The sequence below is a fragment of the Pseudophryne corroboree genome, chromosome 4 (genome assembly GCF_028390025.1).
Source record: "Pseudophryne corroboree isolate aPseCor3 chromosome 4, aPseCor3.hap2, whole genome shotgun sequence".
Classification (NCBI taxonomy): Eukaryota; Metazoa; Chordata; class Amphibia; order Anura; family Myobatrachidae; genus Pseudophryne; species Pseudophryne corroboree.
Genome location: NC_086447.1, coordinates 509,841,806 through 509,858,270, shown reverse-complemented (window position 1 = coordinate 509,858,270; position 16,465 = coordinate 509,841,806). Strand labels below are relative to the sequence as shown.

At 45.3% G+C, this 16,465-nt stretch overlaps 1 protein-coding gene across 1 annotated transcript in view; it reads right to left on the bottom strand.

The window, feature by feature from the left end:
- Nucleotides 1-6,305: 6,305 nt before the first annotated feature.
- DCBLD1 (discoidin, CUB and LCCL domain containing 1) overlaps nucleotides 6,306-16,465 on the bottom strand; it is a 149,025-nt gene continuing 138,865 nt past the window's right edge. Inside the window, exons 14-15 of the mRNA XM_063917210.1 lie at nucleotides 12,685-12,804; nucleotides 6,306-8,836 (exon numbers count right to left, since the gene is read on the bottom strand). Of these exons, the coding sequence (XP_063773280.1) occupies nucleotides 8,316-8,836; nucleotides 12,685-12,804 (641 nt within the window). The 3' untranslated portion in view covers nucleotides 6,306-8,315. The remainder of the gene's footprint in view (nucleotides 8,837-12,684; nucleotides 12,805-16,465) is intronic.

Genomic DNA, 16,465 nt, shown 5'->3' with positions numbered 1-16,465 from the left:
GCTCCGCAGGAGACATGGGCACTTTAAGAAAGAATTTAGTTCCTGGTGTGCACTGGCTCCTCCCTCTCTGCCCCTCCTCCAGACCTCAGTTAGAGAACTGTGCCCAGAGGAGATGGACAGTACGAGGAAAGGATTTTTGTTAATCCAAGGGCAAGATTCATACCAGCCACACCAATCACACCGTATAACTTGTGATAACAATCCAGTAAACAGTATGACACGCCCGATGCAACAATAACGTAACCCTTATTGAAGCAATAACTATATACAAGTATTGCAGAAGAAGTCCGCACTTGGGACGGGCGCCCAGCATCCTCTACGGACTACGAGAAATAGATTTACCGGTAAGTAAAATCTTATTTTCTCTAACGTCCTAGAGGATGCTGGGGACTCCGTAAGGACCATGGGGATTATACCAAAGCTCCCAAACGGGCGGGAGAGTGAGGATGACTCTGCAGCACCGATTGAGCAAACATGAGGTCCTCCTCAGCCAGGGTATCAAACTTATAGAATTTTGCAAAGGTGTTTGTACCCGACCAAGTAGCAGCTCGACACAGCTGTAGTGCCGAGACCCCTCGGGCAGCCGCCCAAGAAGAGCCCACTTTCCTAGTGGAATGGGCCTTGACCGATTTTGGTAACGGCAAACCAGCCGTAGAATGCGCTTGCCGAATCGTGTTACAGATCCAGCGAGCAAGAGTCTGCTTTGAAGCAGGGCCGCCAAGCTTGTTGGCTGCATACAGAACAAACAGTGCTTCTGTTTTTCGGACTCTAGCCGTCCTGTCTACATATATCTTCAAAGCCCTGACCACATCAAGGGACTCGGAATCCTCTAAGTCCCGTGTAGCCACAGGCACCACAATACGTTGGTTCATATGATAGGATGAAACCACTTTCGTCAGGAACTGAGGACGTGTCCGCAATTCCGCTCTATCCATATGGAAAACCAGATAGGGGCTTTTATGTGATAAAGCCGCTAATTCCGACACTCGCCTAGCCGAAGCCAGGGCTAATAACATGACCACCTTCCAAGTGAGATATTTCAACTCCACCGTTTTCAGTGGTTCAAACCAGTGTGACTTTAGGAATTCCATGACCACATTAAGGTCCCAAGCCGCCACCGGAGGCACAAACGGAGGCTGAATATGCAGTACTCCCTTAACAAAAGTCTGAACTTCTGGGAGAGAAGCCAATTCTTTTTGAAAGAAAATGGATAGGGCCGAAATCTGGACCTTAATGGAGCCTAATTTAAGGCCCAAATCCACTCCAGTTTGTAGGAAGTGAAGGAAACGGCCCAGATGGAATTCTTCCCTAGGAGCATTCCTGGCCTCACACCAAGAAACATATCTTCGCCATATACGGTGATAATGTTTTGCGGTTACTTCCTTCCTAGCCTTTTTTAGCCTAGGGATAACCTCAACCGGAATACCTTTTTCAGCTAGAATCCGACGTTCAACCGCCATGCCGTCAAACGCAGCCGCGGTAAGTCTTGGAACAGACAGGGTCCCCGTTGCAACAGGTCCTGCCTTAGAGGAAGAGGCCACGGATCTTCCGTGAGCATTTCCTGCAGATCTGGATACCAGGTCCGTCGTGGCCAATCTGGAACAACGAGGATTGTTCTCACTCCTTTTCTTCTTACTATTCTCAACACCTTGGGTATGAGAGGAAGAGGAGGAAATACATAGACGGACCGGAACACCCACGGTGTCACAAGGGCATCTACCGCTACTACCCGCTGAGGGTCTCTGGACCTGGCGCAATACCTCTGTAGCTTTATGTTGAGGCGGGATGCCATCATGTCTATCTGTGGCAGTTCCCACCGACTCACAATCTGTGCGAAGACTTCTGGATGAAGTCCCCACTCTCCCGGGTGTAGGTCGTGTCTGCTGAGGAAGTCTGCTTCCCAGTTGTCCACTCCCGGAATGAACACTGCTGACAGTGCGCTTACATAATTCTCCGCCCAGCGAAGAATCCTGGTAGCTTCCGCCATTGCCGCTCTGCTCCTTGTGCCGCCTTGGCGGTTTACATGAGCCACTGCGGTGATGTTGTCTGACTGGATCAGAACTGGTTGGTCGCGAAGTAAGGCCTCCGCTTGACGTAGGGCGTTGTATATGGCCCTTAGTTCCAGGATGTTGATGTGCAGACAAGTCTCTTGACTTGACCAAAGACCCTGGAAATTTCTTCCCTGTGTGACTGCTCCCCAACCTCGGAGGCTTGCGTCCGTGGTCACCAGGATCCAATCCTGAATGCCGAATCTGCGGCCCTCGAGAAGGTGAGCACTCTGCAGCCACTACAGGAGCGACACCCTGACCCTGGGGGACAGGGTGATCAACCGATGCATCTGTAGATGTGATCCGGACCACTTGTCCAACAGATCCCATTGGAAAGTCCTCGCATGGAACCTGCCAAAGGGAATGGCCTCGTATGAGGCCACCATCTTTCCCAGGACTCGAGTGCAATGATGCACGGACACCTGTCTTGATTTCAAAAGGTTCCTGACCAGAGTCATAAGTTCCTGGGCTTTTTCTATCGGAAGATAAACCCTTTTCTGGGTCGTGTCCAGAATCATGCCCAAGAAAGGCAGACGAGTCGTAGGAACTAACTGCGACTTTGGGATATTGAGAATCCAGCCGTGTTGTTGTAACACTTTCAGTGAAAGAGATACGCTGTTCAGCAACTGCTCTCTTGATCTCGCTTTTATGAGGAGATCGTCCAAGTACGGGATAATTGTGACACCCTGCTTGCGCAGGAGCACCATCATTTCCGCCATTACCTTGGTGAAAATCCTCGGAGCCGTTGAGAGACCAAACGGCAACGTCTGAAATTGGTAATGACAGTGCTGTACCGCAAATCTTAGGTACGCCTGATGAGGTGGATAAATAGGGACATGAAGGTACGCATCCTTTATGTCCAGTGACACCATAAAATCCCCCCCTTCCAGGCTGGCGATGACCGCTCTTAGCGATTCCATCTTGAACTTGAACTTCTTCAAGTATAGGTTCAGAGATTTTAAATTCAATATGGGTCTGACCGAACCGTCCGGTTTCGGAACCACAAACATGGTCGAATAATAACCCCTTCCCTGTTGAAGGAGGGGAACCTTGACCACCACCTGCTGGAGATACAATTTTTGTATTGCATTTAACACTATCTCCCTCTCTAGGGGGGGAAGACGTTAATGCCGATTTGAAAAACCGGCAAGGAGGCACCTCTTCGAATTCCAGCTTGTAACCCTGAGACACAATTTTTATTGCCCAAGGATCCACCTGGGAGTGAACCCACATGTGGCTGAAATTCCGAAGACGCGCCCCCACTGACCCGACTCCACCAGTGGAGCCCGCGCAACATGTGGTGGATTTTGCAGAGGCCTGGGAGGACTTCTGTTCCTGGGAACTAGCTGTATTGTGCAGCTTCTTTCCTCTGCCCCTCCCTCTGGCAAGAAAGGACGCACCTCGGACTTTCTTGTTTCTTTGTGAACGAAAGGACTGCATTTGATAATGCGGTGCTATCTTAGGCTGTGAGGGAACATAAGGCAAAAAATTTGACTTTCCAGCCGTAGCTGTGGAGACCAGGTCTGAGAGACCTTCACCGAACAATTCCTCACCCCTGTAAGGTAAAACCTCCATATGTCGTTTAGAGTCGGCACCACCTGTCCATTGCCGAGTCCACAGGACCCTTCTGGCAGAAATCGACATAGCGTTTATTCTAGAACCCAGCAAACTAATGTCTCTTTGAGCATCTCTCATATATAGGACAGTGTCTTTAATATGCCCCAGGGTCAATAAAACAGTATCCCTATCTAGGGTATCAAACTCCTCTGATAAGGTATCAGTCCATGCCGCTACTGCACTACAGACCCAGGTCGACGCGATTGCCGGTCTGAGCAAGGTACCTGAATGTGTATTAATGGACTTCAGGGTACCCTCCTGTTTGCGATCAGCAGCATCCTTGAGGGTAGCCGTATCCTGGGATGGCAGGGCTACCTTTTTGGATAAGCGTGTTAAAGCTTTGTCCACCCTAGGGGAGGATTCCCATCGTAACCTGTCCGTTGGCGGGAAAGGATACGCCATAAGAATCCGTTTGGAAATCTGCAGTTTTTTATCTGGAGATTCCCAAGCTTTTTCACATAACTCATTCAGTTCGTGTGAGGGGGGAAAAGTTACCTCAGGTTTCTTCCCTTATACATATAAACCCTTGTGTCAGGGAAAGGGGTTTCCTCTGTGATGTGCAAAACTTCCTTAATTGCTATAATCATATATCGGAGTGATTTAGCCAACTTTGGCTGTAACTTTGCATCATCGTAATCGACACTGGAGTCAGAATCCATGTCGGTATCTGTGTCAACAATTTGGGATAGTGGGCGCTTATGAGACCCCGACGGTCCCTGCGACATAGGATCAGGCACGGGTTGAGACCCTGCCTGTCCCAATGCATCAGCCTTGTCTAATCTTTTATGCAAGGAATTTACATTATCATTTAAAACCTTCCACATATCCATCCAATCAGGTGTCTGCGCCGTCGGCGGAGACACCACATTCATTTGCTCCCGCTCCTCTCCCACAGCCTTCCACATCAGACATGTCGACACAAGCGTACCGACACACCACACACACAGGGAATGTCCTTTCTGAAGACAGTTTCCCCACGAGGCCCTTTGGAGAGACAGAGAGAGAGTATGCCAGCACACACCCCAGCGCTATATAACCCAGGAATAACACAGTAACTTAATGTTAACCCAGTAGCTGCTGTTTATATACTTTTTTGCGCCTAATTATGTGCCCCTCCTCTCTTTTCAACCCTCTTCTATCGTGTATCATCAGGGGAGAGCCTGGGGAGCTTCCTCTCAGCGTGCTGTGGAGAAAAAATGGCGCTGGTGAGTGCTGAGGGAGAAGCCCCGCCCCCTCGGCGGCGGGCTTCTGTCCCGCTTAAATTTTATTTCTTTGGCAGGGGCTCCTACATATATACAGTGCCCAGCTGTATATATGTGTTCATTTGACAGAATGAGGTCCCAAATGCTGCCCAGGCCCCCCCCCCCCGCGCCCTAACAATGACCGGAGTATGTGTAGGTGTGTGGAGCAATGGCGCACAGCTGCAGTGCTGTGCGTTACCTCCAGTGAAGATCACGAAGTCTTCTGCCGCCTGTGAAGTCTACTTGCTTCTCATACTCACCCGGCTTCAGTCTTCCGGCTCTGCGAGGGGGACGGTGGCGTGGCTCTGGGACGGACGGCGAGGGTGAGATCCTGCGTACCGATCCCTCTGGAGCTAATGGTGTCCAGTAGCCTAAGAAGCAGGACCTAGCTTCAGAGAGTAGGGCTACTTCTCTCCCCTCAGTCCCACGATGCAGGGAGTCTGTTGCCAGCAGAGCTCCCTGAAAATAAAAAACCTAACAAAAAACTTTCTATCAGCAAACTCAGGAGAGCTCACTGAAAAGCACCCAGCTCCTCTGGGCACAGAATCAAACTGAGGTCTGGAGGAGGGGCAGAGAGGGAGGAGCCAGTGCAAACCAGGAACTAAATTCTTTCTTAAAGTGCCCATGTCTCCTGCGGAGCCCGTCTCTCCCCATGGTCCTTTTGGAGTCCCTAGCATCCTCTAGGACGTTAGAGAAATATAGGCAAACATGTATCAAACCCCACAATTGGCATCCTCAGAATGCTGCATGTTGGATGTCTACCCAACTCTGTAAAAGCAATATGGTACTCTTGTAGTCACTGAACATGCGCTTTTAGCAGTCACGATATCTGCAGCTGGCCCAAGTCCACATGATCTTAACTCTTTACCAAGTTACTCTTGCTGCATACCCATTATTTGTTCTAAGCACAGACCACCCACCCCTCCCAAATCTGCTTTCCACTATGTAATGTGCAATTGAATCAGTCTAGTTGCAAATACAAAAAAATAAAACTATAAACCAAATGCATTGCTCTTATTCAAGCAATGAATGGATACGTTATAGGCTTTTCCAGCTGACCCAAACACCCTGATTAATTTTTAAGTAAAGCAACAAAAAAAAAAACAAAGCAACTGGGTAAAACCATGTTGCACTGCAGTTGGGGCAGATGTAACGTGCAGAGAGCTTTAGATTTGGGTGAGGTGTGTTCACCCTGAAATCTAATTCAATTTTTATTGTATCGGTTAATCACCACCATTTAGTGCAACACCAGTATTTCCAGAGAGGTCAGTGTGAGAAAGCTTTCTGCTGTGACAGTGATATCTGCAGGCAGTACAATGGTATTGCATGTTCCAAAACTCCACAAACATAAGATGGTGTTGACACAACAGAACCAAAACCACACACTTACTAATAAATTTTATTGAATTGGATAAATTTAATTTTCCATAACATTTTTTTGAATACAAAAGAAACTTACAAATGAAGCCTGCACATTACATGGAAATAGAAACTATGACGTTTGAATGCTTTCTGTTGAAAATGATAAAAAAAAAAAACCTGTACACTAATTTATTCTCTTTTCACATAATAAATCTTTTCTAGTAAATATAGAATATACAGTCCTATACAAAGCACAACAGGTCTTATAGCACACACATGTGGGCACTTATTGTGGGTGCAGGCACTGCAAGCAGCTTGAATGGCTGGTAAGTGAAATATAGAACGGGCTGTCAATACAGTACACAGAAACATTCTCAAATACCTGACAAACCCACTGAGAAAACTGACAATTCCACTGGCTAAAGTGAGCATGGATCTCCATTTTACCAGCTATATAAGCTACGGTGACTACAGCGTGATACGAAAGCACCACAGACGCACAAAAGGCACCCATGTGTTTTCACCCTAGCATTTGGTTTATAAACACATCTAGTCAGGTTACCTGAGATTATTATTGTCCTTTGGTCCAGCCAAAGAATCCTATGAAAGATTTGTCAATCTTGTAATATGCAATAGAACACTGACTTTAAGATGTTATGTAAAATAAAAAAGAGCAAAAAAAAACAAAGCTACAACACATTATTATTTTCTATAATATGTGCAATAAATGGATGTTTATCCTCTGGCTAAATAAAAAAAAAAATCTCTGTATCCTGGAAACAGCCATTTTGTGGCTTTACAGCTGTTGTGAAGCTACAAGTCCCTGCATGACCTGCCACAGTTTTGTAAATGCTAAAACTGTGGCAAGGCATGCTGGGATGTGTAGTTTTATAACAGCTGGAGAGAAACAGGTTATTCAGGCCTAGTCTTAAGGAATATTCCTGAGGCTGCAGCACTCTAGGCCCAGTATTCATGAGGCTTTGGTTCCTAGCTAAGCAGGAAGCTATATTCTTATGACTATAGGTCCAGCCAACAAAATTGCTGCCTATACTGTATGCATTGTAGGCCATAGATGGTGTTTAAATACAACTTTGGAAAACCTATCCAGTAACCTGAATTTCAACAGTATAGTGACAATAAAACATAGTTCAAATGTAAAAACATTTTAAAATCTTAATAATAGCCAACGCAAAGACACATACATATTTTATGAGTAAAAGTAAACTGTAAACTCCATACTGCTTATAATAATAAAGTGATTATCCACTGCCTGATATCAGCTTGGCATGTGTTGGTCATGGATGAGATAAACCATTTGGTTTAGACCCCTTTAACCCCTCCCACCTCGATTGGAACTGGTCTATCTTGTTCATGACCCGCACCCGCCAAGCTAAGATGTTCAGAGATCCAAGAACAAAGCATATTTTTGCCACACCATAGACTTGTGGTGCCGTTTGGGCATCTGGTAGCATCAAGCACACGTCATCCATTATGTGGCAGCTCTGATCCCTGCTACCTCTCTGAATTTCAGATTAGAAAATGAAGCAGTTATATCACAGAGGACGTATGCCAGGCTGACATCTCTGCAATATTAGATATACAATGAATTAGCACTGTGCCCATCAGTTCCTGTTTTACAGGCAATATAAATTAAGGTGAGTTACATGTTAAACATTCACAGTGTAATTTACCATAATGACAAAAAAGAAAAAAAGAAAAAAAAGAGAGAGCACCAGAAAAGTGTAGCTGTGTGATAACGGTTACATAAAAGGTCAAGTAAGACAACCGGTCTGAATAGAAGAGATGTAAAGTAGTTACATCTGTCTTAAACATCTTCTGTACACATTGCACATATTTCACAAAGTAACTGGAACTCTGGTATTGTAGCAATACACCACATGCAACTGGTTTACTGAAGTCACATGACAACCTCAATCACCTGCACAAAATAAATTCTATAATAATGTAAACAATATATTGACCTTCAGCAGCTGGGCAGTAACATTCCTGAATGGGGCGGATCATACATGTAGGACCCTTAAGACAGTCATAAGAGAGCAGTTATGGCAGTCTGGTTTATAGGCTTCAAACAGTCCCTAGGAGAGGAGTATCCATCTGCCACTAAAGAGCAGAATTGTGGCCTCTGATAATCATCACCGTCCGCCGCCCATGCACTATTGGCTCTTGGGCTGTCATATTCACACTCCTCTATGTGGATTCTGTGGGGTGTTTGGTAGTCTCCACCACTGTTCTCGGCACTGGAAGACATCTGAAAACTGACAGCAGAGGCTGAGTGCTTACGGTCCAGAGATACCACAGGGACATTGTAACCAGACTCTGGTGAAAATGCGCATTCTCGCATTATGTGGCGCTCAATGATGGGAGTAGCATACTCCGGCTCAGGGTACGGGAGAGGTAATGCATATTCATTGGTCCTGAGAGGGCAGTCATAGTGGTTTTCTATTTCCTGGCTACAAAGTGCGTCTTTGAAATCAGCGTCAATGGGCTTGAAGGTGGATCCCTTCCTTGACACTGTGCCAGTGCCAATCATGAGAGACTGCTGGTAATCTAAACACACAGAAAGACAGGTGTAAATAGACAAGCAAGCGACAACAACAAAACCTGTTATAAATTTCAAGACCTATGTAGAGGACACATACAAACAATGGTGAGTGGTGAAATGGCAAGTAAAGTCAGACAGATGGATATACTGTAGGGACACAAGTGAGTTACATGTACAGTACGTCTAGTCAGTCAATGTTTAGGAGTTCAGCAGGTGGACCTTTTGAGGCTTCTGGTGGACCCAGCGGGGATAAAGGTTTCGGAATGTAATAAAAGTGACTTGCAAATTGGGCCAACCTTTATTTTAGGGCAGCACAGTACAGGCAAGAAATGCAATTTACCAAGAACATAACTAGTAACAAAACTGCTTAAATACTATACATAGCACTAATTACGTTTTAATATGTCTTTTAGTTTACTTAGTTTTACTTTGTTATAGCTTTAGAGTAACTAACCTTTATAAGGGTGTATTGTATGAAAGAAAAGAATAATTTGCTATTACATATGCATGGCTTGTCTATATACAATATACTTGCACCACCTATATATGTATATAAAAAAAATATATATATTTTTTTTACAATTAAAAAATTGTACATCATTTGATTTTAATTGCAGCACTAATGAAATCCTATGTCCCAAAATTGTATTTAATACTGTTCTATTATTATTTATTGAACAAACGTCATATTTCTGAGGTGCGAATAACTTGGAGTATGTGTAGGGTGTACACAGGATTGTTACTACTGGGTGTATCTAAATCTGCTGAAGAAGTGGGACTTAGGGGATCCTTTGTAAAACACATTTTATTACTTAAATATAAAGAAATAACATTTTTCAAACTCTGCTCCCAACAAGGGATGGGTTTATGATAACAAAATTGGCATGTCTGGCCCCCTTTGTGATATGTCTGTAGGGTAAGTTTATATATAAAGGGAATTAAGTTTTGGTAAGACATTATACTCTGTATAAGAGCTATGATGAAATTTACAGCTAAAAACCTAATGATCAATCTTCCCCTTACATGTTTAAATAAAGAAACTTGCCTCTCATTGGGGGTAATTCCAAGTTGATCGCAGCAGGAAATTTTTTAGCAGTTGGGCAAAACCATGTGCACTGCAGGTGTGCCAGATATAACATGTGCAGAGAGAGTTAGATTTGGGTGGGTTATATTGTTTCTGTGCAGGGTAAATACTGGCTGCTTTATTTTTACACTGCAAATTAGATTGCAGATTGAACATACCCCACCCAAATCGAACTCTCTCTGCACATGTTATATCTGCCTCCCCTGCAGTGCACATGGTTTTGCCCAACTGCTAAAAAGATTCCTGCTGCGATCAACTTGGAATTACCCCCATTACCATTTGCTAGTCTATTTACTTTAACTCACAATGTAAATTTCTACTCTGACACCGCCATGGGCTTATAATTTTTCTAGATGACCCTGCATTCAGTGGCATATGTACAATATATTTACATATAGCCAATTTCAAAATAATAAGACAGACCCATAACACAGTAAATATAGGTTTTAGTGTCTGGTAGGAAAACTTCTGAAAAGTAAAACCATTTCCCCCCAAAGATAGTATCCTTATTTACACTATTAAAGAGACGAGCTCTAAGATCGCTCATTTGCCAATGTTTTCTATAACCTACAAAATAAAAATATGTACTGTATCAGGGGCGGATTGGGAACAAAAAGCGGCCCTGGAAAAATTTGTACTAGAGGCCCCACATGGGCAGCACCAGAGGTGTAAGGTCTAGACATGGGCCATGGCAGCAGCACCCTCCCCCCAAGACTTTCCAGATAGTGGGGATGTCCAGCATCAAGGGGAAGTTAAAAGGAAATAAAATTAAATGTTATGAGCACATTATATGATACACCTTTAGAATTTAGGAAACTATATCATTCTTTAGAAATATATATTTTCTTGCTTATTACACCAACCGTATCCCAATCACTATTCACTCAATCTTATATGTCAGCTAAGCAGGCAGACAGAGCATACACTAGATCATCTGCAATCACAGGCTAAGTGGCAAAGTAATTTTCATATATGCAAATTATTTAGCATCTTATTCATTATGTCTATAAATAGGACCACATGTCCTCAAACAAAACAGGCCCCACGGGTGCATCGGCCCACCGGGAATCGTCCCTGTAAACCCTATGGACAATTCGCCTCTGTACTGTATCCATAGTTGTTTCTGTACTAATCAGTAGTTATACAAGTAAATTACCACCAGGTGGCTCCACTGACCAAGAAAATGCATACTGTATTTTCCAGAGCCGATGAACCAAAAGTAAACTACAAGTTTATCAAAACGTGAAAAAGCATTTACCATCAATACTGTATAGGGAAAAAAGTTGCATATTTAAGAGTACATGTCTTCAGGTTTGGTTGCAGTGAGCAACAATTTTCTACTATTACTGCTCTAAGGTTTCTTGAAGTGAAGTGCCCTTCAATAAGCTCACAAGCGGTATATTTACTAAAGTACAGGTTTTTAGAAGAGCAGAAGTTGGCCATCGCAAACAATCATATTCTAGTTATTATCTTCTAGAAGATCCTACATAAATAAGTAGAATCTGATTGGTTGCTAGGGGCAACATCTCCACTTCTAAAAACCAACATGATACAACACAGGCCGGCACTCTATACCAGATCACAAACACTACTCGCATTGGTGCCTTCCGGGATCAAGGATAGCCCAAAATATACAGTTTAACAGGGGGAACTTACGGATTAGGTTTTCAAAATAAAGATTCCAATAGACTATTTCATCGTTCAACGTTTTTGGTCTTATGAAAGGTTGTTAGACCGAACTTTTTCATATAAACTCATCTTTTAGGTTACTGGAGTACATTATTTATGCATCTGAGCTGTCAATGTTGCTTACATAAACTATTACGGTTCTTGCCATGGGAGAAATACTGGGCATTTGTTATGTGACCAAGATCATGATCTTCCTATAATTAGCACTATATTCCAGCCAACACAGCTAGTACGTGGGATATGAAAGAGCTGGTGATTTAAGTGTGAGAATCAGGCAATCAGCTGCTGCTTGGAAGGCAGTGAAGAGACATGAAATAACTAATTGTTAAGAGACCCATATCTTCATATCTACGTAGCCTCTAGCCAAACTCCATTAAGAACATATCTTGGTTGTCCCCCAGTCTGTAAACTCTGCAGGCTGAGACCTATTTGGAATCTGCACCTTCTTGTAACGGAAGTGTGGTGAGCACAGTTGTGACCCATCAACAGAGTGCTCATCGAACCCTAAAAAGATGACAACTCCGCATCTAAATTGTTTCTCATTTTATTTCACTAAAATTAATGACATTTTCCCCAATGCCTTCTGCAGTGGGATTTAATCACAGTTTTATCAAGCCAACAGTGCTGCTGGGACACGCATACAATTGTAACTTCTGGTATTGTGCAATCCTTATCTTGCATATTAATGCTCGTTAAGTATGGAGAATACATAAAGTGCAGTGATCATTTCTAATTCCCACACCCCAAAGCAACATTTAAAACAATGTTGAGAAAGACATCAGTTTTGTAATGTTTCAGATTAATTTACTGTATTAATCGGTTTACCTTAAAATGAAGGTTAATGTAGAATGATCATTTCATTGTAAACATTACAGGTGAGCACAATCCACCACGCTCACCTTTCTGCACACAGTATGTTCGATGCATACATGCAGCATGCTAGGCTGAGCAGGAGGTGCTCAGGGGTATGCAGGGTGTGTGTTTCATGCCCAGGCACATTGAGTATGTTAAGCTTCCAGAGTAATACAGGTGGGAGGCAGGAATCACACTTCAGTACTGTAAGCCAGACGTGTTACCTACCTTCTGTGTCACATTTGACAAAGTCAAGTTTCTGTAGCACATCCTTATCACTAGTGTAACTGATGGCAAACTCTGCTGGCTGCTGGCTCACAAATGGCTGTTCATGATGTTTCCAGCACCCTGCACAAGAGAAAATAAAGCACATTATATCACACTTGCCCACTCTCCTGTTATGTCATGGAGCTCTCCCACAAGCTAGGGAAAGCAGATCAGATTCCCAGATCCCAGTAAATAGGGACAAGTCCCCAATAATGCAATTTGTGATCCTATGCCCCTGCACCTCCTATTCCTATCAGCCCTCCTGGATCTACTGGGAAGGTGGGATCTAAAAGTAGGCAAGTACATGTTACATATGTGTGTGTGTATATATATATATATATATATATATATATATATTTCTCTGACGTCCTAGTGGATGCTGGGAACTCCGTAAGGACCATGGGGAATAGACTGCTCCGCAGGAGACTGGGCACATCTAAAGAAAGATTTAGGACTATCTGGTGTGCACTGGCTCCTCCCCCTATGACCCTCCTCCAAGCCTCAGTTAGATTTCTGTGCCCGGCTGAGCTGGATGCACATTAGGGGCTCTCCTGAGCTCCTAGAAAGAAAGTATAATTTAGGTTTTTTATTTTACAGTGAGACCTGCTGGCAACAGGCTCACTGCACCGAGGGACTAAGGTGAGAAGAAGCGAACCTACCTAAGTGGTGGTAGCTTGGGCTTCTTAGGCTACTGGACACCATTAGCTCCAGAGGGATCGCACACAGGACCCAACCTCGTCGTCCGTTCCCGGAGCCGCGCCGCCGTCTCCCTTACAGAGCCAGAAGCAAGAAGGTCCGGAAAATCGGCGGCTGAAGACTTCTGTCTTCTCCAAGGTAGCGCACAGCACTGCAGCTGTGCGCCATTGCTCCTCATGCACACCACACACTTCGGTCACTGATGGGTGCAGGGCGCTGGGGGGGGGGGGCGCCCTGAGCAGCAATAAATAACACCTTGGCTGGCAAACTGACACCATATATAGCCCCAGAGGCTATATAGGTGTATATTAACCCCTGCCAGAAATATTAAAATAGCGGGAGAAAGCCCACCGAAAAAGGGGCGGAGCCATCTCCCTCAGCACACTGGCGCCATTTTCCCTCACAGCTTCGCTGGAAGGATCGCTCCCTGGCTCTCCCCTGCAGTCCTGCACTACAGAAAGGGTAAAAAAGAGAGGGGGGGGCACAAATTTAGGCGCAGTGTAATATATATATGCAGCTATATGGGGAAAACACTCTTTATAGGTGATATCCCTGTGGTATATAGCGCTCTGGTGTGTGCTGGCATACTCTCCCTCTGTCTCCCCAAAGGGCTTTGTGGGGTCCTGTCCTCTGTCAGAGCATTCCCTGTGTGTGTGCTGTGTGTCGGTACCGCTGTGTCGACATGTATGATGAGGAAAATGATGTGGAGGCAGAGCAAATGCCTGTAAATGTGTTGTCACCCCCTGAGGGGTCGACACCTGTGTGGATGGACTTATGGAAGGAATTACGTGACAGTGTCAGCTCCTTACATAAAAGGTTTGACGACATAGGACAGCCGGCTACTCAGCTTGTGACTGTTCCAGCGTCTCAAATGTCATCAGGGGCTTTAAAACGCCCACTACCTCAGATGACAGACACAAATGTCGACACTGATACCGACTCCAGTGTCGACGACGATGAGACTAGTGTACCCTCCAATAGGTCCACCCGTTACATGATTGAGGCAATGAAAAATGTATTACACATTTCTGATAGTACCCCAGGTACCCCAAAAAAGGGTATTATGTTCGGTGAGAAAAAACTACCAGTAGTTTTTCCTGCATCTGAGGAATTAAATGAGGTGTGTGAAGAAGCCTGGACTTCCCCCGATAAGAAATTGATAATTTCTAAACGGTTATTGGCAGCGTACCCTTTGCCGCCAGAGGATAGGTCACGTTGGGAAACATCCCCTAGGGTAGATAAAGCGCTCACACGTTTATCAAAACACGTGGCACTACCGTCTCCGGATACGGCCGCCCTAAAGGATCCTGCTGATAGAAGGCAGGAAGCTACCCTAAAAGCTATATATACACACACGGGCATTATATTGCAACCAGCGATTGCATCAGCATGGATGTGCAGTGCTGCTGCTGCGTGGTCAGATTCCCTGTCGGATAATATTTGGATAGGGACAATATTTTGCTGAGGGGTGGAACTGTTGGGGATGGTCTTTCAGACCTCGTTTCCACAGCTACGGGCTGGGAAATCGACATTTTGCCACAGGCTACCCCACAGCAAAAGAAAGCACCGTATTATCAAGTACAGTCCTTTCGGCCCCATAAACACAAGAGGGCTCGAGGCGCATCCTTTCTGCCGAGAGGCAAAGGTAGAGGGAAAAAGCTGCAGCATACAGCCAGTTCCCAAGAGCAAAAGTCCTCCCCCGCGTCCGGTAAGTCCACAGCTGGGGCTTCACAGGCGGACCCGGGTACGGTGGGGGCCCGTCTCAGAAATTTCAGCACACAGTGGGCTCTCTCACAGGTGGATCCCTGGATCCTTCAAGTAGTATCTCAGGGGTACAGGCTGGAATTCGAGACGCGCGCCCCCCCCCCCCCCGCCGTTTTCTAAAATCTGCCTTACCAGCAACTCCCTCTGTCAGGGAGGCAGTGTTGGTGGCTATCCAGAAACTGTATTCACAGCAAGTGATTGTCAAGGTCCCCCTCCTTCAGCAAGGAAAGGGTTACTATTCCACAATGTTTGTGGTACCGAAACGGACGGTTCGGTGAGGCCCATCTTAAATTTAAAATCCTTGAACACTTATATCAAAAGGTTCAAGTTCAAGATGGAATCGCTCAGGGCGGTTATTGCGAGCCTGGTCGAGGGGGATTACATGGTCGCCCTGGACATCAAGGATGCGTTCCTACATGTCCCCATTTACCCCCCTCACCAGGAGTACCTCAGATTTGTGGTACAGGACTGTCACTATCAGTTCCAGACGCTGCCGTTTGGGTTATCCACGGCACCGAAGGTCTTTACCAAGGTAATGGCCGAAATGATGATACTCCTTCGCAAGAAGGGAGTTTTAATTATCCCGTACTTGGACGATCTCCTGATAAAGGCAAGGTCCAAGGAACAGTTGGTAGTGGGGGTAGCACTTTCTCGGGAAGTGCTACAACAGCACGGCTGGATTCTCAATATTCCAAAGTCACAGCTGGTCCCGACGACACGTCTTCTGTTCCTGGGAATGATTCTGGACACAGACCAGAAAAAAGTGTTTCTTCCAGTGGAAAAAGCCGAGGAGTTGTCATCTCTAGTCAGAGACCTCCTAAAACCGGGACAGGTGTCGGTACATCAATGCACACGAGTCCTGGGAAAAATGGTAGCTTCGTACAAAGCAATTCCATTCGGAAGGTTCCAAGCAAGGACTTTCCAGTGGGACCTGTTGGACAAATGGTCCGGGTCCCATCTCCAGATGCAACAGCGGATAACCCTGTCGGCAAGGACCAGGGTGTCGCTGCTGTGGTGGCTGCAGAGGGCTCATCTACTAGAGGGCCGCAGATTCGGAATACAGGACAGGGTCCTGGTGACCACGGATGCCAGCCTTCGGGGCTGGGGGGCAGTCACACAGGGAAGAAATTTCCAAGGACTGTGGTCAAATCAGGAGATTTCGCTTCACATAAATATTCTGGAGCTAAGGGCCATTTACAATGCCCTAAGCCAAGCAAGGCCCCTGCTTCAGAACCAGCCGGTACTGATCCAATCAGACAACATCACGGCGGTCGCCCATGTA